Here is a 21505-nt window from a genome sequence, read left to right as displayed (position 1 = left end):
TTGGATTTACTCCTGTGTGCATCTGTTGGACGACGTAATACGCAAATACAATTTCATTAATACCATCTGAAATGTAGTAGTTTCACACATATTGAGGGGACACCCAGTGGTATCATTTCACTTTGTGTCAAAGAGGAGACCTTGAGCCTTGGATCTGGAAAGGGCCTTAGAAATCATCTTGGTCAAATATGGCAAATGTGTGGCATATGTGCCTACATTCCTTACTCTCATTACCATGGCAGCCATTACTAATTGATTACATTAATACACGGATGGATAATACGAAGTGGAGATAAGGCTATTTCTCAACACAACCCTTAATACAAGTACTACCAAAAGATCAGTGCTGGCATGCCCAATAAGAATGCTTTTAATGGATTTCTGGTTTTAGTCCCAACATGTAAAGAGCTTGGAAGTTGTTACTCTCATTCATTCAACTAGAAAAAGCTGAACAATTTGATAATGAATGAATTTTCTTAGACCCGTCAGAGAATTAAGATTGCAGGGCAAACCATCACCAAGAAATCTGGAAAGACAGGTGAATCCAGAGAGTCACCACCAAAATTTGCATACCTGGAACAGAAAATATTGAAGCCATAAACTGATAGGAACATTTAAGTGGTAATTTTGATGAATTACTAGAGACTTAGTGTGGACTAGCTTGAGAGGGAGAAACTCCTGGAGGCTGCAGTCTTAGGCCCTCCCTACACACACTTTTGTAGAATCCAAGAAAAATCCCCTAGCAGCCCTTGCAGGGAGAGGCTTAGGGTAATCATTGTAAAATATGACCTAAGCATTCTCTATAACAAAGGCCAACTCTCCAAGGGAAAAGACATAACCAGAGCCTTATCCCATCTGGGGAAAGGCATTCCTCCCACTCTAACCCCCTCCAGACTTCCTATCTCACCTAGGGGGGTAAAAGCTATACCACTGGGAAAAAATTGTGAAGCTTATAACCCAGAGATATAGACCCACTAAAAGACTGAAATTCAGTCATAAAATTATGGAACACTTCTCTTCCTCTATAACCAACGACTACACCTACAGGGTTCTAATATAATAACAGTGAATTACAGCTGAAAGAGTTGCAAGACACAGACTCTCTCTCTGAGGAAGAGTAACTAAGGAAGCCTAACGTTAAGAGAGGAAACATAAAGACATTAGAAAAATTTGAAGTCTCTGGTACTTAAAGCTTTAACAAACATGAAACATACCCCAACTTCTAGCCCAAATGTTCACACTAGTGGTATATTTATCTCAGTTTCATTACCTGATTCAGCATATTGGTTTTCAAGAAAAAATTACAAAGTTTACTGAAAGGCAAAAAAAAAACACAGTCTGAAAAAAACAAAGCAAGCATAAAAGCTAGATTTAGATATGACACAGATGTTGGGATTATTAGACAGGGATTTTAAAATAACTATAATTAATATGTTAAGGGCTCTAATGTAAAAAGTACACAACATGCAAGACTAGATGGGTAATGTAATCATAGAGATGGATACTCTACAAAAGAATCAAAAGGAAATACTAGAAATGAAAAATACTATAACAGAAATGAAGAATGCCTTTGGTGCACTCATCAGTAGACCGGACACATCTAAGGAATCAGTGAGCTTGAGGATAGGTCAATACAAATTTCCCAAATGGAAATGAAGAATGAAAAAAACAGAATATGCAAGAACTGTAAGACAGTTTCAAAGTGTATAACATACACATAATTGGAATACCTGAAGGAGAAGAAAGAGGGAATAGAGCAGAAGAGTAATGAAATAATAATGGCATGAACTAATTCAAGTATTGAAGTAATATTGGCTAAAAAGCACTCCAAGACTAATGATATACACAAAAACCACAGGTCCAGGAATCTCAGAGAATACCAAGCAGGATAAATACCAAGAAAACTACACCTAGGAATACTATCTTATTCAAACTACAGAAAACCAAAGAGAAAGAGAAAACCTTGAAAGAAGCCAGGGGAAAACAGCACTGCTTATAGGGGACAAGGATATGAAGTACAGTGATATGAAGCAATATAAACAAAGATAAGAAACCATGCAAGCATGAAGAGAATTGAGTGGAATAAAGTTGAAAGAAAAAAACTCACCTAAGTAGAGTTTTATATACAGCAAAATTATCCTTGAAACGTGAAGGGGAAATAAAGACTTTCTCAGACAAAAACTGAGGGAATTCATCACCAGCAGACTTGCTCTGCAAGAAAGATTGAAAGAAGTGTTTTAGAGAGAAGGAACAGGATATAGACCAGAAATTCAAATCTGCATAAAGAAAGCAAGAGTGTCAGGGAAGGAATAAATGAAGGTAAAACAATATCTTTTATTTTTCTTATTTTTAATTTATCTAAAAGACAGCTGTTTGTTTAAAGTAATAATAATAACAATGTATTGGGTGATCATAGCATATGGATAAAGGAAATGAATGACAGCAATATTGTAAGAGATGTGAGTGAGGAATTGAGGATAATATTTTATAATGTACTTGTACTGCATGTGAAGGGGTATAGTGTTAGAGTAGTTTAAAACATATATTGGAAACTCTAGGACAACTACTTAAAATTTTTTAGAAAGATGTTTAATTGCTTGCTAAGAAAGGAGATAAAATGTAATTATGTACAATGTTTAGTTAAAACCAGAGAAACAGAAAAGGAGACAAAAGAGAAAAGAACAGATGCATGAAATAGAAAATACTTACACAGCAAATATTAATCCCAACTATATCCATCATCATTTTAAATGTGAATGGTTTAAATACACCAATTAAAAGACAGAGACTGGGGCTTCCCTGGTGGCGCAGTGGTTGAGAATCTGCCTGCCAATGCAGGGGACATGGGTTCGAGCCCTCATCTGGGAAGATCCCACATGCCACGGAGCAACTAGGCCCGTGAGCCACAACTACTGAGCCTGCACGTCTGGAGCTTGTGCTCTGCAACAAGAGAGGCCGCGACAGTGAGAGGCCCACGCACCGCGATAAAGAGTGGCCCCCGCTTGCCACAACTAGAGAAAGCCCTCGCACAGAAACAAAGACCCAGCACAGCCAAAAATAAACAAATAAAAAATAAAAATAAAGGAATTCCTTAAAAAAAAAAAAAAAAAGAGACTGGCAGAGAGGATAGAAAAACAAAACCCAACTATATATTGTCTACAAGAAACCCAATTCAAATATAAAGACTCAGATAGGTTAAAAGTAAAGAGATGGAGAAAGATATACCATGCTAACATGAATCAAAAGAAAGCTTGAACAACTATATTACTTTCAGTCAAAGCCAACTTTAGAACAAGGAAAATTATTAGGAATGAGGAGGGGCAATACATAATAATAAAGGGGTCAATTCTCCAAGTTATAACAATTCTAAATGTGTATGTACCTAATATCAGAGCATCAAAATACATGAGGCAAAAACTGACAAAGTACTGTTAGCTATCCTTGATTTAGGCCAACCAACTACCTTGATAGATAAGATGATAAAAGAGGTTAAGTGACTTGCTTACGGTCACAAGACTAATGATTGGCAGAACAGGGGTCTCCTAATTCCTTGTCCAGATCACTATCTAATAAGTGAAAATTTTGTTTGAGGAGCTATTATCTTCACTTAGTTAATACAAATGTAGACAGGATTAAGAACCACTGGGATAAGGGATAGAGTCCAGGTGACACATTAGCCCAAGACACCATTCAGTTAAGCCTGGGCTTTGTGTGGAGAAGGCTGATCAGGTAAAGGCCTCCAAAGACCAATTGTGTAGGTAAACATTGCAGTTTTGTCAAGAATGGTTGCACAAGATAGGGAAAAAAATCAGAGGCTGAAGCTTGGTTTGCTGGTCCAAGTGATAGATCATTCAGGAAGTTAGGAGTAGGGACTAGATAGCAGGAGACTGGGGAAGGAGGGGGGGGGGTTACTAAAAACTGCACTGTTGTGGTTCATTGATAGAGGTGGAATTGGACAGGTGATGGTTAGAGTTAAAGGAGCAGGAGAGGTGGGTTTAGGAACTAATGATAGGAAGAAGCAGGTGTCTAGAAGTGTGTACGTGGGGCTAGTTGTTGAGTGGTGAGGCTTGGTAGGCTGTGCAGAGATAAAGAACAGAGAAGGAGGGTGAGTTGAGTTTTGGGGAAACCAAAAGATCCCTGACAGGGAGATCCAGCTCTTGCTCATTCTTTCCCCCTATTTTCCTGTTCTTATTTTCTTTATACAGTTGGCTCTCCATATCCATTGGTTCTGTATCTGTGGATTCAACCCACTGTAGATTGAAAATATTTGAAAAAAAAATTCCAGAAAGTTCCAAAAAGCAAAACTTGAATTGTCATTGACTGGCAACTATTTACACAGCATTTACATTGTATTAGGTATTATAAGTAATCTAGAGATGATTTAAAGTATAAGGGAGAATGTACGTGGTTATGTGTAAATACTGCACCCTTTCATATAAGGGACTTGGACATCCACAGATTTTGGTACCCCTCAGGGGCAGGGGGTAAGGAGGAGGGTTCTGGAACCAGTCCCCCCCAGATACCAAGGGATGACTGTATACTTCCTTCTACTCTAATTGTCCAAATATGTAAACAGAATATATTAAGTGAAAATTTACCATTTTCATTCTTAATTTAGAACGCCAACTATCATTGAGTCTCTCAAGAAAAAAAAGAAACAGAACTTATTTGCTTTTTATTTCTGTCTTGTTTAACTCATGATTGATTAACTCTTTAAAATGTAAATAATTCTTTAAAAGGGGGCTGTTTTTCTAAAAATCTTTGCAATGACAGCAGTCACTTTGCTTATTCTTCATGTTCAAACACATGTTCTTAACCACAGGGAAGACAACATGCTGATGTTTACCCTGGTTCTCAGGCCCTTTTGAGGTCAATAATCAAACTGAATTTGTAGGAGATTCCAGGGAAGAAATAGGATATTTTAGGGTACCATGAAAATTTCAATTCTTTGAAATTTTTTAAAGGGAAAGATGGTAAGAAAACATTCCTTTGTGGAGAGATATGTGAAATTTTACCTTGAAATTATGACATTAAAATTTCTATTAGCTAAATAAGTCTAATCAAACCCTCTGTCAGTTACAAATAATGTAATTATACATTCTGAGCTCTAGTCCAAGGAATTTGAATTTTATTTCATGGTACTGATGTATTTATCATATCTACTCAGCTGTAAAGTAAGTATATGTTGTGATTAAACATCATACAGATCTCACTTCAAATACTGGCTGGTGCCATTTTACTAGTAAGGTATTTAACTTCTCTGAGACTCAGTTTCTCTGTATGTAAAACATGAACACTAATAGAACTCTACCTAGAATCTAGAGTATAGCTAGCATATAGTATGCACTCCATAAGTGTTTACTGGATAAATAATTATCTCATAATACTATGTGAAGATTATATAATGTATGCAATGCATGACACATACTAAGCATTCAGTAGCTGTTAGTTTTATACTATCATCATCATCCTTATCATTAATTTCTCTATTTGAAGGGGGACATTCTGTTAAAATGGTGGAGGGAATTTTATTGTTTCTAGGAGAGTGGTATCTAAGTATTTCTCCTAAGCAATCATAACTAGCTGTCTTCTGGTTATAATCTTTAATGTAGTCAGAGATACTTAAAATTGAAAATCTGATATTTAAGCTCCCTCATTTATTATGGAAGACTCTTATATCATCCTATTCTATGCACCTGATTTGTCAAAGGGAGCAGATAGCAGTTTTCAAGCACACAGAAACTTAGGGAAAATTTAGTTATGCATGAGGCTTTGTAGAAAAGTCTACTTGAAGATGAAGCAGCCAAACAAAAAAAGGAGTCATGATGGAGAAATCATGATAAAAGGATTGGTTGTAAATATCAAATGAATTTTCTATATTTAAATATTAAGATTAAAAATTGCAATTCAAATTGTTGGAATTACAGTTAAAGATGAACATAAAAACTTTCACTTCAAGAATGATGGAGTACACATACTTTTCCTTATTCCTCTGATTAAGTACAACTAAAAGCCCTAGCCATTATTTATAAAACAAACATGAAAAAATTCTGAAAGGTGGAGAGAATAAGGTAGACTGGGAACCAGGGAACAAACAGTACAGTGGAGAGCCTCCTGATTTGGGGGTTTTTTTGCCTCATATATCCCAGAGTTGGTTCTAGAAAAGCTGGCAACCCAGAAGCACCAACAGATACAAACAAAAAATGCCCCAACAAAAGCCAGTTCTCTATAGCCGGAGGACCAGAAAAGGAACAACCTAGCAAAACAGAAAACTTTTATACAATAACCATTCTATTCCAGTCACACAACCACTGAAAAAAAAACTGTGGTACCATCCCCACCCCTACGCCTGCCAGCAAAAGCCAAGCAGGGAGCTGAGACTGTCCCCCTGGCCAGGCTATAATAAGGTATCTCAGTGCCCCCATTTGTGAAGACCTAGTGAGGAGTGCCAGGACTTTCATTCCTGCTAGGTTATAACAAAGACCCTCCCCACCATCCCCACTCATTGTTGGTGGAGACCAAATGGAGAGCTGGGATTCCCACCCCCAGCTGTTAGAAATGACGTGCCTCTTCCCCTCCCCCCTGGGATGCTGTCAGAGGATACCTAGTGGAGACTCAGGACTTTTACCACCACCCAGAAGTAATGAGGTTACTCCCCACGCACGTGAGTGGAGGTCACATGGGGAGAAGTAACAAGGTACTCCTACCCTTGAAGTCAGGTTAGTATATCAATGGAGGCCTAGTGGGGAGCTGAAACTCCTACACCCATACAGCAGTAAGGAGGTTCCCTAATCCATGAGTGTCAACGGAGGCCAAGTAAACCAGGCCTGTCAAACCAGGCAGTAACGAGGCAGTATTCCTTCCTTACCCTGCCAGAGTGGTGTCATAGGAGGCCAACCAAAACCTAAGATTTAAGACCCAGAGTCTTATAATGCAATACCCCAAATAACCAGATGTCATGTGAAAATCACTTGTCATACCAAGAACCAGAGAAATATCGACTTCAATGAGAAAAGGTAATCAATAGATGCCAACATTGAGATAACAGAGATGTTCAAATTATGAGGATGTTAAAGCAGCTGTCATAAAAATATTTCAATGAGCAATTACAAATACTCTTGAAACAAATGAAAAAAATAGAAAGATAGCAAAGAAATAGGAAGTCTCAACAAAGAAATAAATGATATAAAGAAGAACCAAACTGAAATTTTAGAATTGAAAGTACAAAAAATGAAATAAAAAATTCATTGGATAGGCTCAACAGCAGAATGGAGGAGACAGATAAAAAAAATCAGTGAACTTGAAGATACAATAACAGAAATTACCCAATCTTAGCAACAGAGAAAAACATAGACTGGATTTAAAAAAAAAAAAGAATGAACAGAGCCTCAGGGATCTGCAGGACCAAAACAAAAGATCAACATTTATGTTGTTGGAGCCCCAGAACGAAAGCAGGTGAGACTAAAAAAATACCTAAAGAAATAATGGCTGCAAACTTCCCATATTTGGCAAAAGACATAAACCTATAAATTCAACAAACTGAGTAAACCCCAAACAAATAAACTCAAAGAAATCCATACCAAGATACACCATACTCAAACTGCTGAAAGCTCTGTAAAATCTTGAAACCAGTAAGAGAAATGGCAGCTTAATTATAGGTAAAAAGCAATTCAAATGACAACAGATTTTTTTCATCAGAAATACTGAGGCCAGAAGAAAGTGGCACAACAATTTTTTAAGGGCTGAAGGAAAGAATTGTCTACCTAGCATTCTATATCCAGCAAAAATATCTTTTGGGAATGAAAGGGGAATCAAGACATTTTCAGATGATGGAAAACTAAGAATTTGTTGACAAAGACCTACCTAAAAGAATGGGTAAAGTAAGCTTTCTAAAAAGAAAGGAAATGATAAAAGATGGAAACTTGGAACATCATTTAGGAGGAAAAACAAACAAAAAGGCAAAAGGCAAAAAAAGGCAATAGACTTTCTTTCTCCTCTTGAGTTTTCTAAATTATGATTGATGTTTGAAGCAAAAATTATCACACTGGCTGATGTGGCTGTCAGTGTTGTAGAAAAATAGGAGTAATACCCTTATCTTTCACAGAGGCAGTTGATATATACTGTCTAAAGTTGAACATAGTTAAAGCAAAAGCATAATGACTCCATCTTTTAAAATTTTTTATAAAAAACATTTTAAGGAACTAGTATCTGATATATCAGATAATGTTGCTCTAAAATTATTGATAGCAGTACTTTATTATGCATGTATGTATGTATACATGTGTATGTATGTATATAGAGATATATGTATACAGACATACAGAGCTGAATGGCATGATTTTCTCTGAATGTTGATAAAGGTGGTGCATTGAGATTTGGTTTAGTTACTAAATTCTTTGTACTATTTGTTATCATGTTTAAGTTTTAAAATGAGTATGTATTTTTGTAACAGAATTATTTTTATTGTATTTAAAAATTATGAATCAAAAGAATATAGCAATTAAAAATAATCTGTTTAAAGGAAAACTGTAAAATATTAATGATACTCAAATTAAATTACACAAAAATGCAAATACTGAAATTTAAAATATCCTACCAGAAATGGTTTCTTTGGGGGCTCAATTCACGTACCATACAACACAAGAAGCAACGTTATATTTACCCCGATCTTGAAATCTAACTAGTAGATGGATACCTCTCTCCGTCTCAATCTCTGTCTCTGTTAACACATATATACACACATACACACACATGCATGTGTGTACGTACACATATATTCATGATATTGATAAATAGTTCCTTTTAACGCTTTATATGGTGAGAGCTAGCCTTTCTTTTAAAACGAAGACATGGCAATTGTTGTGAAAAGAATTATATTGATGTAAGGTTTTTCTCCAGGTGAAATATTCTACACAGTGAGTATACTTCAAGGAGGTGTAGCTCTACGATATTGAGTTTGCTGGGAATAAAAGTTAGATGCAGGAACGAAAATATACAGAGTATTGGTGAATGTAGCTAGAGAAGCAGTTTGGGGTGTGTGTGTGTGTGTGTGTGTATGCACACATGCACAGTTATGAGTGCTGGGTGCCTAGAAGTAAGCAACATCATGCAGGGGAGAATTGAACCTCTGGTTTTCCTGCTTGTCTGATACATGCAAGTTAGGACATATGATTTCATTGACAATGATGATGCCTAAATGAATCTACCTCAAACTATGGCTATCCCTCAGAGTTAATACTCAAGTTTACACCAGAGGCCTAGTGGAGAATACTGGGTGTAGAGTCAAAAGGCTGCCACCCACTGATATGTGACTTCCATTAATTGACCTCCCTTCCAATATTCTAGATTTCATTGTCCTCTCTGGTCATTAGTAATCACCTTAGTCATTGTGTTCATCCTGGACTCAGTTTGCCTAGATATAGAAGAATAAGAATGATCTCTCCCCTCCTCAGCTGTCCTTGCATGATATTAGAATTCAGCCCACTGTTGACAGTTACCCAGTCAATTCAAACTAGAATTAACTAGAGTTCTCTGGGTTAATCTTTTTATTTTCATACCAGGGACCATTTCCTCTCAAAGGAAAACCTTTTTATTATGCACTGTTGGTCAAACAGATCAGTTGGTTGAATGGAGTTTTGTTATAATGAATACCTATGCACTAGGAAATCTAACACTAATTGCTTTTATAAATAAACCCCCAAATCTCAGTGGCTTAACAATAGAAGTTTGTTTCTCACTAATGTCACATCCAATGCTGAGGTACCTGGTGGATGGCCTTTTATGTGATATTCCAGGACCCAGGTTTTTTCTGTCTTGTGGCTTCTCCTTGGAGACTCTTCCATTCATCTGGCAATGGAGAAAAGAGACTATAAGGAAGGACATGGCTTCTTAATTTCTGTTCAGAAGTGATACACATCTCCAACTACTTCAGCCTAACGTGACACATTACTTCTGCTCACAATGCTTTGACCTGTTTAGTCTTATGGGTACCCCTCTTGTGATGGAGGCAGAGGTATAGTAGGTTCTGGCTAGGCAACTGATTCTTGGCAACAGCTCTGCAATGTGGAAGGGGGGCACAAAATTTTGGTGGTCAATAAATTGTCTCCACCCTATCCAGAGGAGCAAGCCCAGGTGAATGCGGGGCTTACCTCGTGTACCTCTCCCCTCTCAAGGATCACAGCTTGAGTTGGCTGCTGTCCGATTCCTTCAAACATTTGTTTTATATATTTTGTGTTGGATTTCAGGTTGTCTATGACAGGAGGGTAATTCTGATCTATTCCATGATGGCTAGAACAGGAAGTACTACTTAACTTGGTTTTAACCTAGCATTTCTTAAACTTATTTGACCATGGAGCCCCTTTTCTTCATGTAACAATTACTAATAAAATACTTTGAAAAACATTTTTGCAAGGAAAAGAGTAAAGTTATACCACCTCCATTCCTTTACTTATCTCCCCAGGTTTTTGCTTTTGTTATTGTTTTGCTTTTGTTTTTATTTGTTGTAATTGCTTTGTTTTCTTGAGAAATTTGAGTTTAGCTCAGTATTGTTTAAGTGGTCGAGATAGTTGAAGTAGGCAAGACTAAAGGAAGTTGAAAAGCACCTGTACTTGATTACAGGACAAATGAACTAAGCGCAGTAGTCGGCATAGCTCTCCCACTTGGCAGAACAGAGAGGAAAGTTTTCGGTATCTGTCGCCTAGTACCTACTTGGTCTCTGGTTTCCTAGTTACTGTAGGAGCCACAGTTTATAATCTGCAAACAGAGAGTGTTCAGGAGGTTAAATGAGACACTATATGTAAAATAGCTAGCAAATAAGAAGGAACTTAATACATATACGGCTCCTCCCCTTCCTCATTCTCCTTTCTGTGTTCTCCTAGTTAGTAATGCACTAACCTAATTATAGTTAAGTTAGTTGTGCTATTCAGCTACAATGACAATTATATGAAAAGAGGTCAGGGAAAGGAAGTGGTAACTCTATAAGCTCCCAATTTACAAACCCTGAATTAAAATAAATACTGCACATAGATGGTTAGATTCCAATGACTTACACCCTGCCATTCCTATTATTGATGACCCACAATTAGACTGACCATGAAGCTAATGACTTAAGCTTCAAGCCCTTCACTTGCATTGGTTCCTAGGAGTGCTGGGAGTTGATGAGAATTGCAGAATGTTCTACGTGGTGAGGGGGAAGCATTGCTGTGTAGACATTTCTGGTAAATTGCCTAAAGAGCTCTGAGAAAAAAGGGACTTGAAAAAAATTTTCTGGGAATTTGTTGTGATTTATTTTGTCATTCTAAATAAATATTTACTTTTGTACCTAATTTTGTGTTTTGATTTCCTTTTCTTAAAGAAGGTCCCACAAATTGTTTACATTTCAGACTTGAAACACACGGATCCACTCCTGCTCACACTTTTGGTGCCACCACGTGCTGCTACCCTTAAAATTCCCAGAGGTGCCCTGCTCAGAGCCCACTCCGATAGCTGGAGCTGCAGATGGCTTTCCTATCCCTCTCCTTCCCTGCTCCCCTAGAGCTCTCCTCATCACTGCTAGGATTAAGGGCCAGCTGCTTGAGCCCCTGCCAAGACAAAGTGTCTCTCCACATGCACTGGGGAGAATGATTAGGGCCCAAAGCTCAGGACCCAAAGTGTGCAAGGAATTAGGAGAGAGAAAAGTTCAAGAAAATGGGGCCCTTGGGACAGTACTTGAGCCTCAGGGCCACCCTTTTGGCTCATTGAGGGTTAGATTATACAGATACTCATGCTTTCATTAAATATATTTTTTGAGTACCCATTATGTGCCTGAGGGATTGCCCACCACCCTGACATTTACTTGTATAATTTTTCAATGATAACATTTTTCCAGGGTACAAACTCTTTGAAATTCCTTAACCACAACCCTTTAGTCAGCTGGGTGGCTCCTGTATGGATTATATAGGAATTGGTTGAAGAAAGCCAAAGAAATATCTGTATTTTGTAGGATTTTTTTTTTTCTAACAGTATTCATTTCATTCAAGCTCTACCTGCCCAAAGTAGTTCTGAACACAAGATGGGAAGACTGACCCATAGCAAAGAAGATGAAGACTAGTGTAGCCTCAGAAAGAAAACCTAAAGGCATGTGTGAGAAGAACGTGCTCAGTAGGAACCCAGAGTGAGGGCTTTGGAGGAGGGGCAGATACAATTTATAAAGCTTTGGAGAGACTAGAGTCAGCCTCTAGTCTGACTGATTTCAAGGTGTCAGAATAGCTTTTATAGGTCAACAGCGCTGTTCTAATGATTATCCAAGCTTCTCCTCATCCAGTGGGGAAGGCCCCAGTTTTATGGAATTACCTGCCCAGGCAGGAGGTTGGGTGTAAGAACTCTCAGCAGACTGCCCCTCCTCCCTGAAAGCAGCAGGCAGCAAAATAGGTCCGGAAATTCCTGAGCATTGGGAGGCCAGCACTAATGCAATTACCTGAAATAAAAGAAGAGGTCAGATAATAAGGGGCAAAGGTTTTTCCTTTTAAAGTAAAGAGCCCGGTAAACAAAACCAGCTGCCCCTGGACAACAAACTCTCCTCATTAAATGTTTTAAGAGGCTAATGGGCATAAGTGGCTAATTGGAGTACAATCCTGAAGACTAAATCTAGGGGCCTAGAGAAAAGGGGGAGGGGAATCAGGGTTAAAACCTGGCTGGCAGAGAAGAAAGGAGATGAGACCTGCCCCTGGCAGAAGATCCCTAACTGGCCAGAATGGAATTAAAATACGAGCGAGATGATTTCACCTGGAGTCTCTAATATTTCTGGCAGTATCTCTGCGATATGGGCTTGGGAATCTCAGCTGGGACAGTTTTAAGTTTATACACTAGTGGAATAGGATCTGGAGTAAGTTTTTAAAATAACTAATTATGGGAAATTTTATGTGTATTTACTATGGAAAGTCTGCAAGGGTACAAGGCAAACTGTTAACAAAGTTTCTCTACGTGTTGGGTTTATCAGTGATTTTTCATTTTCATATTTTAATTTTGTTTATGTGCATTTTCTAATTTGTCTATAATGAGCACTTGTTTCTTTTATAATCAACAGATAAAGGGAAAAAATTTAAATACAGTAAGTCCCCACCATACAAAAGAGTTCCGTTCCAAGAGCATGTTCATAAGTCCAATTTGTTCGTAAGTCCAACAAAGTTAGACTAGGTACCCAACTAACCCAACTAACACAATCGGGTATAGAGTACTGTACTCTATACCTGTACTCTAAGGTTTATAATACGTTTCACACAAATAATACATAAAAAATAAACAAATACAAAAAATAAAGAAAACATTTTTAATCTTACGTATAATACCTTGAAAAGTACAGTAGTACAGTACAACAGCTGGCATACAGGGGCTGGCATCGAGTGACCAGGCAAGAAGAGTTACTGACTGGAGGAGGGAGAGGAGGTGGGAGATGGTAGAGCTGAAGGATTGTCAGCAATAGAAGACGGAGGGCAAGCTGCAATTTCACGTGAACTAACTTACGTGATTGGACAGGCGAATGCACAGTCATATCTTTGAAAGTTCGCAACTTGAAGGTTCATATGTAGGGGACTTACTGTAAGATGAAAGGTATTAAACTAGAAATAAAATTTAAAACTAAGAAGAGCAAGAGAGTTGGTGAATGAATTGGTAAGTAGTTCTGTTTACCTTGTATACTCTGCCATCTTTGCCACCTCCCCAGGTATGTGCTTGATATGACCTGCCAATCTAGAGGCCAGCCGAGGAAGGAATGATGGTTGCCAGTACTGATCACAGGCTGTTTGTCCACACACAGAGGTTTCAAGCTCATTGCATTGGTAGTAATAGTTCACAGAGAGGTTATTTCTGCACAGCCTCTCCTGGCTTCAGCTTTTAGTTGAACAGCTCAGCCACTTGTGGTGTGATCCTAGGAGATGCTGAAATTTCAAGAGAGCTTAGAGGAGGACTATGATTTACCTAAAATTATCAGTCTAAGTGTTTCTAGAGCCAACCATTCTGCCAGGGTTTATGTGGAAGATGCCAAAACACCTCTAATCGGCAAATTTCCTTCCTCTCTCTTTCCTTCCCTCAATCCTTCCTTTCCTCTCTGATTTGTTTGGTCTTCTGATGCCTTTATATCCATTACTAAACTAGTTAACTCTTCAAGAGAGACCAGTTGGTAGCTCAGAATCATCTTTATCTTCCCAGTGAAGAAGACAGAGGAAAGCAGAGAGAGTTGCCCCCAGGTCACTGGACAGTCTGGTGGAATCCAGTCCTACTTCCTCTTACCCAGTCTTGGTTAGAAATCACCATCTTTACCATTTTTAACAATTTATTCCTACCAAATGTCATCACAGGCTATCATGTCCAAATCTAAATGATGTATTGAGCCCTTTACTACAGGCAGCCACTATCAGAGAATCAAAGCTCTGTAACAGGCAGGAGTTTTTCAAATAACCACAGACTGTTGACATTGAATGTTTTCTTAGAAGCTTCACATTTACGAAGGGTAAGTGCAGCAAGCTAATTGTCCAGGGTTACCCATGAAAAAGGCTCAGGTATTTATCAACTCATACTTATGGTTAAATTATCCCCTCTCTTAAAAAGGAATACTAAATTCTGGAAGACCAAAGTTCTTATTTCCATAGTACAATATAAATGTGGGTTTATGTTTGCAAATAAAGTGGCTGAAACTTCACAGTATAATATGGGAATTCCTTTGGCATCCAAGTGTGAATCTGACTCAGACTGAAATTATTAAAAAGACACTGTGATGGCCAGGCTGGGGAAGGAAGGGACTCTTATTTGGGCCAAAGATAGAGGCAATGTCCAGGGCCGTATTTGAGAATTTTAGAGGGTCTCTGCCATATCTGTTAACTTCTCTGATTCTCTTAGAGAGCTCATCTACGGCCATGGCTCCATTCATTACTTACAAACTGAAGAAAACAACCGGGTGAACATTTTCTGTCTCAATTTTTCTCTGTGCTGACTTCTCACATCTCCAAGTACCTGTTGCATATTTTCTCTTTGATATTCTCTGGGTCTTTGGTATCTCAAACAGAATAATTTACCTCCTTTGACAAACCTAAAACCGAGTGTGACTAGCCTACGTGTCCTTGGCACCAATGTTCTCGAAGACATTCTCTCTCATTAGCTCGTGGTCATCATTGACTCCCTTCCTGTCTCTCTTATGCTCTACAGAAGCTTTATTTTATTAGTTCTTCACAGGCTCTCACTTTTACTTTTTCCATGATCTCCCTTACTTAGACCCAGATTTCTTCTTGCCTGCACTGTTGAGATAAGATAACCTTGTCACACTGGTTTCCTGCCTGGAGCTCTCCCTGCTCCAGTCTAATTCATAGCCCACAGGAATAGCCTGAAACCAACTGAGAATGATTGAATCCAGCTTGTTAGGTTAAAATTGGGGCCAAGAATAGGCTCTAAAAAGCTTAAACCAAAGTTTTTACTGGAATTCCTCCCCCACATGTCACATGAAGGAGGAATTGGACTATTCCCGGGTCCAAGAAAACAGCCATTGAGTGAACAGTAAGAGGGAGCCAATTTTAGACCCGTGGTAGAAGAGCCTTCCCTGGATCCGAGCTGTGGTACAGTGGAACAGTACTAGTAGTGTATGAGAGTGCGTCCCCTGTCCTAGGTAATCACTTCTCAGGGATGTTGTCACAGGCTTACCTACTTCAGACCACATGACCACTAAGGTCTTTTCAAACTCCCAATTTTTGCAACATAATCACAGCCCTCTCCATCTCTCTCTCTCTCTCTGCCTCCCACCTACTGGAAATCCAGAGTCCGTTTTTGCTCCTCCATAATTCCCTAATTCCAAATCCTACGGTGGATGAACATACTGTCTTTCTCCAGACAGATGTTCCCCTGCTCACCCCATCCCATGGCTTTTCAGTCTAGGTTGCTGCCAGCTTGGGTACTTAAGTAACCTGGAGGGTAGTTTTGGTTATTGAATACCTTTTATGTGCCAGGTTCTGTGCCCAGAATTTCTTCTCATTTTTATCGGTACAGTAACCCTGTGAAAATACTGTAGGGTTGGGGTTCTTTTTAAACTGATTTTAAAGAAGGGGAAACCCAGTATCATATAGGTAGTACGTGGCAAAGCTGGGACTGAACCAAGGTTTTCTAACTCCAAGTTTCGTGTACTTGAGAAAAGAGACCAAAGGAAGGAGGGGAGGAGTGAAGGTCCCTCAACCCTGGGCCGTGGATTTTGTGGGATAGGAAGCATGTTCACGGGGAATCCTACATATTGAAAAAGTACATCTGGCACTTTTATCTCAATGAGCATTAAACTATATGTGTTGCCAGCAAAACTTATAAACTCTGCTGTTTAAAATAGTTACTGGGAGCTAACAAAGAAAAAAGAGGAAACTATAATATATTTGACTAGAACATAAAAGAACACTAATTACAGTACATTTTTATCATATGCGTAATCATCATGTAATATAGTACAAATGTTCATGTCCTTCAATGTGTGTTACATTAACATTTCATGAATTATTTTTAATTTGAACACTACAGTGTTTTAATATGCCTAGCTTTCAGGTAGTATACTATCTAATCACAACTTTAAAAAAATTGGAGGTGCTGACAGTGGAGCACTAATAGAAAGAGGTTTGTGAGGTAATGGACATGGACATTACCAGCTCTGTGTGTTGCACATAATAAATGTTTATTGGATCTAAGTCTAGTATCTGTACCAGGAATGAGGTGAAAGGTCATGTCATTGGTTTGTTTTATTCCCTAATATAAGTAACCACCCAGATTTTCAAAAGCATGTACCCTTTGATACAATCATCTCACTTTTAGAATTCTATACACACAGTCAGGCCCCTATTGTTTATGACCCCATCTTTTTGAGCTGAAAATTAGAGAAATCAGAAAAGAACTAAGAGTTGTTGAGTGCCTACTATATGCCAGACACTTGAGGTTTATCTACTTTATCTTCAAACAATCCTGAGTAGTAGATATGTTACTTCTCTCTTAAGAATAAGAAAACTGAGGCCCATCAAGGCCAAGCATCTTGCCCAAGATCACATAGGTAGTAAATACCTGACTTGGAATTTGATCTCAGATATCTCTGGCTCCAAAACCCATACTCTTTCCAATATACAAATGATTTTATTAAACATTGGATTCTGTGGAAATGTGTGAGGTGGTGAGGGAGGCCAAGGGGAAGGCTGAGTGGGAGGAACTCATCTCCCACCCTCACTTCAACCAGAGCACCTGGTTGAAAGTGCAATTACAAAAGAATTTTAACCATTCCTCTACATCACATGTTAGTATGGGAATTTAACATTAAAAGGAATTTTTAGTACTAGAATTAGAATTATAGTTCTATAATACGTACTGAGAGGTTGGTGTCTTACTAAAAATGACATAATCTATCATTATCCATCAGCCAAGGAGACCTAAGTGGATTGGAAAAGGCACCCAGGAGTCATAAGCATTGATTTAAATTAAATCAATTTAATTTGGAATTTTGCAAAGATGAGTGTTGGGAGGTTTGAGTTAATGAAGGTCACCTAATCCTGGGCTTAGCCTTCAGAGTAAAGATTCACACAGAGTCCCCACAGAGCCAGATGGACCTGTTTTGGTTAAATGTTAACAATGTAGTATCGGCACAACTTGATGTTTCACTTAAGCTACCTAACAAAACTGGAGACACCACCACACTGATGTGTGCCAAACTTGTTGCTATTTTAGGAAAGGGCACCTGGACTTTAATCTGTCTGACTTATTTATTTGTTTATTCATTTATCCGTTCATTTATTCTGGAGGTGGAAGGAGGTTGACTACAAGGTATTTTGCCCAGGGAAGTGAACTGGAGATGAACTCTTTGAGACCTGCTCACTGCACTAAATCAGATTTTTGTGGTTGGTGTTTTCTTATTTAAAGGTGTAGAAACCTTTCAAAATGTTTGAGTAGTCTTTCAAACCTCTCACATACCTTTATTACTTTAAGGTGGGTGTAGGGATGGTTTGGGAGGGGTGTTAAATTACTTTCCCTAGGGGGGAAAACAACTAAGCTTTTCCCCATTACCCAATTGTGTTACAGATTCCTATCAGTTCCTATAGAGCAATAAATGCAGTTTCAATGGACAAAGGCTGAAAAAAATCACAATATTAGCCCACAGATGGAGGTGAAAATAAAGAGGATAAAAAGTATATTATTTGTTTGAAAAGTACCCAGGATCAAAACTTCTTAGAATGTAAGAGCTCAAGTGAACCCTGGGCTCTTTCCCCAGGCAACAGAGACCTGTGGCTAGAGAAATATATTTGTAGTCTCCTGCTCGAGATTTTCTCTGATTCTTATTTATTTTTATTCCAGTTGCTACATTGATGGCCGGGTGGTCAAGGTGATGGACTTCCTGAAAACTCGTCTGTTAGACACCCTCTCTGACCAGATTAGGAAAATTCAGAAAGTGAGTAAAAATCTCTGGGGAAGAAGAGGAGTGAGTTTGGGGGTAAGGCGAGGAAAATGTCACAGGGTTCTAGCTGGATGTTAGCACTGTGGGTAGAAAAATAGTGCAGTCTGGATTTGCATGGCCAAGAGGTACCTCTCACAGCTGATGATTGCCATTTATTGCTTTTCAGATTAAGAAGGGTTTGAATGTACCATATCCAAGTTTAAAAGCTTCTCTATTTTAATAACAAACATTTTGTAACAGTTGGCTTCTAAATTGTGAGTTTCTTAAGGGAAGAATAGGTTTACTTTCTTTTCGCAGGAGTTTATTTTGGGTTAGTTTAAAGAGAGAATGATTACATTCATTCAGTGGAATTGTGGTCTGGGGTATTGGCAATTCTGAGCCACATTTACACTATTCCTAGGTGTCTTAGAATCAGCCAGGTAACATCTTACTTTTGTAGAGATGTTGGGGAAGATAAGATTAAATTAAGCAATTGCATGTAGGTCCTACTGGCACGACACCTGTGGTTAGTAGTCCTCAAACTTGAATACAATCAAAATCACCAGAGGTTGCTTGTGAAGTTTCCAGTCTCACTTCTGATGTTCTGATTTAGTATGTCTGGAATGGATCCCAGACATCTCTATTTTTAATAGTTATCTGTCAAGTGATTCCACCCAATGCAGGTCACGTTTTGAAATACACTAGATTAGTTAATTCTGAACTGTGAGGATATTATGTCTACAATTTCCATCTGCCTCTACAAAATGGTGATATCTCATCTTTAGTTTCCTAGTCAGGTCCTTTTCCAGGGAATGAGGACCTTTTGAACATTCAGCTTTCTTTTGAGCAAATTAAACACATCTTTGCAGAAAAATAGCAACAGGTAGGCCCCCATTAATACGGGATGAATGAGGGGAGTTCCCTGGTGGTCCAGTGGTTAGGACTGCATGCTTTCACTGCCAAGGGCATGGGTTCAATCCCCGGTCCAGGAACTAAGATCCTGCAAGCCGTGAGGTGTGGCCAAAAACACAAAATATATATGGGATGAATGAATAAATGAATGGGCAAATAAATGAATGGCTCATTATAAAATTAGTTGTGAAAAAAAACTATTTGGAGCAATCATAGAAAAGCACTTTTGATTGCTAAAGGGGAGGTCTGTACACTTTTCTGTATTCATACCAATGCCATACTCAGATTACAAAATAGCTTTTTGAGTCTTTAGAGGCTGGGAGGCCTCAGGACTTCTGAATTTCTACATCCCAGTCTGATCCCTCTGGGGATCAGGTGCACTGACCAGCACCCTTATCTGTCACTGTCTCCTACTAGGCAAAGTCTAGGAGAACTAAATGATTTGAAATATCTCTGTCAGTCCCTTTGACATTCACTTAGTTTCTAATATTTAAATATTTAATATTTACTGAGCTTTTAGCAAGTACCAGGCAAAGTGCCAGGTGCTGAGGATACAAAATGTAATAAGACATGGTCTCTGCCCTCAAGGAACTCACAGTTTTAAGGTTTAATACTTACTTCGAGCAGGTTGAAAAACATATTACCTAATGGAGTAGAATGTCAGCCTGTTGAACACTACAGTTTTCTAAGCACATTATGCTAATCCAATATTAGTTATTGGTCTCTAAAAAGAGGGGAGGAAATTTCTTTCATTCATTCATTCTTTCATTCAGTAGATATTTATTGAGTGTTTACTGTGTTCCAGGCACTATACTAAGTTTCTGTATTACAACAGTGTACAAGACAACAAGTCCTTATATTTTTGGCTTTTCCAGTTTTGAGCCTAATGATCTGATCAAAGGATTGTCATTGGAAGTAAAATGATTCAGTGGTATCATGGCACTGTGAGTGAAGGTTCTGTGTTCATGTAATTCTTTAAGTAGAATAGGTAGCTCTAGGTCAAAGCCAAGACAAGTGGATTAGGAGTTAGGTTCTTCCCTTTCTCCCCACTACCCAGTACTCTCCACCACCGCATACACCTTCACCATCACAGAATGTTCAGAGACTGAAATAAGTGGCTAAACTCACCTCCTGAATTGGCCAGGCAAGGCCAAAGAAACTTAGAGTAAAGGGCTCAAACCCTGTGCTCAATTGAAATTCAGACCTTTAAAAACATGTTTGCTGGACTTGGAAGGAGAGAGCTAAGTGCGGTTGCAGGGAGAAGCAGTGGAGTCCCCAAGAGAAATAACCTGTATCCAGAAGGCACCTGGCAGGGGACGGCTAGAATTAGCAGTAGGACCTGGAGTCACCTTTTGGCTGTTGCAAATACAACATGCTCAGAGGTCCCCTCAGGCTTATGTTCCTGTTCCGGTAATGTCTTGCTGTGCAACAAATTACCCCAAAACTTAGTGGCTTTAAACAATCATCTATTATGACTATGAATTCTGTGGGTCAGGAATTCCCATAAGGATAACTTGTCCTTGCTCCATTAGCTTCAGCTGGAAAACTCAAAGACTGGGGTAATTCAAAGGCTGGCGACTGGAATCATCAGAAGGCTCGTTCACTCATGTGTCTGGCAGTTAGTTGATGTCAGTTGTCAGCTAGTACCTCTGTGGGGCTGATAACCGGAATGCCTCTTTGTGTAGCCTGGGCTTCCTCCCAAGATCTTAAAGTCAGATGCCCAAGAGAGAGAGCCAGGTGGAAGCTCTATCACCTTTTCTATCTACCCTCAGAAGTCATAGGGCATCACTTCAACCACAGGCTATACATTGAGACAGTCACCAAGACCCATAGGGATGTAAAACAAGAGGAAATAAACTTCTCTGGATGGGGGCGTGGCAAGGTTCTGGAAGGGCATATAAGACCAGAAATATTTTTTCAGTCATTTTTGGAGAATACTGTCTGCCAAAGTTCCATGCTCCTTGTTTCATTTAGTAGCTCATTCAGTTATTTCTCTGACTGGTTTTCTTTTTCCAATTCTCTTTTGCAAAGCTCTTGCCAGATATTGCCTTAAACGGGTATCTGCTAGGGGTGTTGCTGGATCACAGATTCCTTGAGGTTTGATTCATGGGCTAGACCTTCTATTGGCTACAGCAGCCTGGACCCAGTTGTTAGGGCCTCGAGGATGAGAGTCTCTACCACAGC

At 38.8% G+C, this 21505-nt stretch overlaps 1 protein-coding gene across 7 annotated transcripts in view; it reads left to right on the top strand.

Annotated features, from left to right (window-relative positions):
• HPSE2 (heparanase 2 (inactive)) overlaps positions 1-21505 on the top strand; it is a gene marked incomplete at its 5' end in the record, with an annotated part of 614795 nt that overhangs the window by 430781 nt on the left and 162509 nt on the right. For all 7 annotated transcript variants that reach the window (XM_082408112.1, XM_082408107.1, XM_082408111.1 and 4 more), the window contains one exon: positions 18331-18424. In XM_082408112.1, the coding sequence (XP_082264238.1) occupies positions 18331-18424 (94 nt within the window). The remainder of the gene's footprint in view (positions 1-18330; positions 18425-21505) is intronic.

The sequence above is a fragment of the Balaenoptera borealis genome (genome assembly GCF_965194805.1).
Source record: "Balaenoptera borealis genome assembly, chromosome: 10".
Lineage (NCBI taxonomy): Eukaryota > Metazoa > Chordata > Mammalia > Artiodactyla > Balaenopteridae > Balaenoptera > Balaenoptera borealis.
Note: the sequence above shows the minus strand (reverse complement) of the source record. Positions and strands in the feature narration are given on the sequence as shown.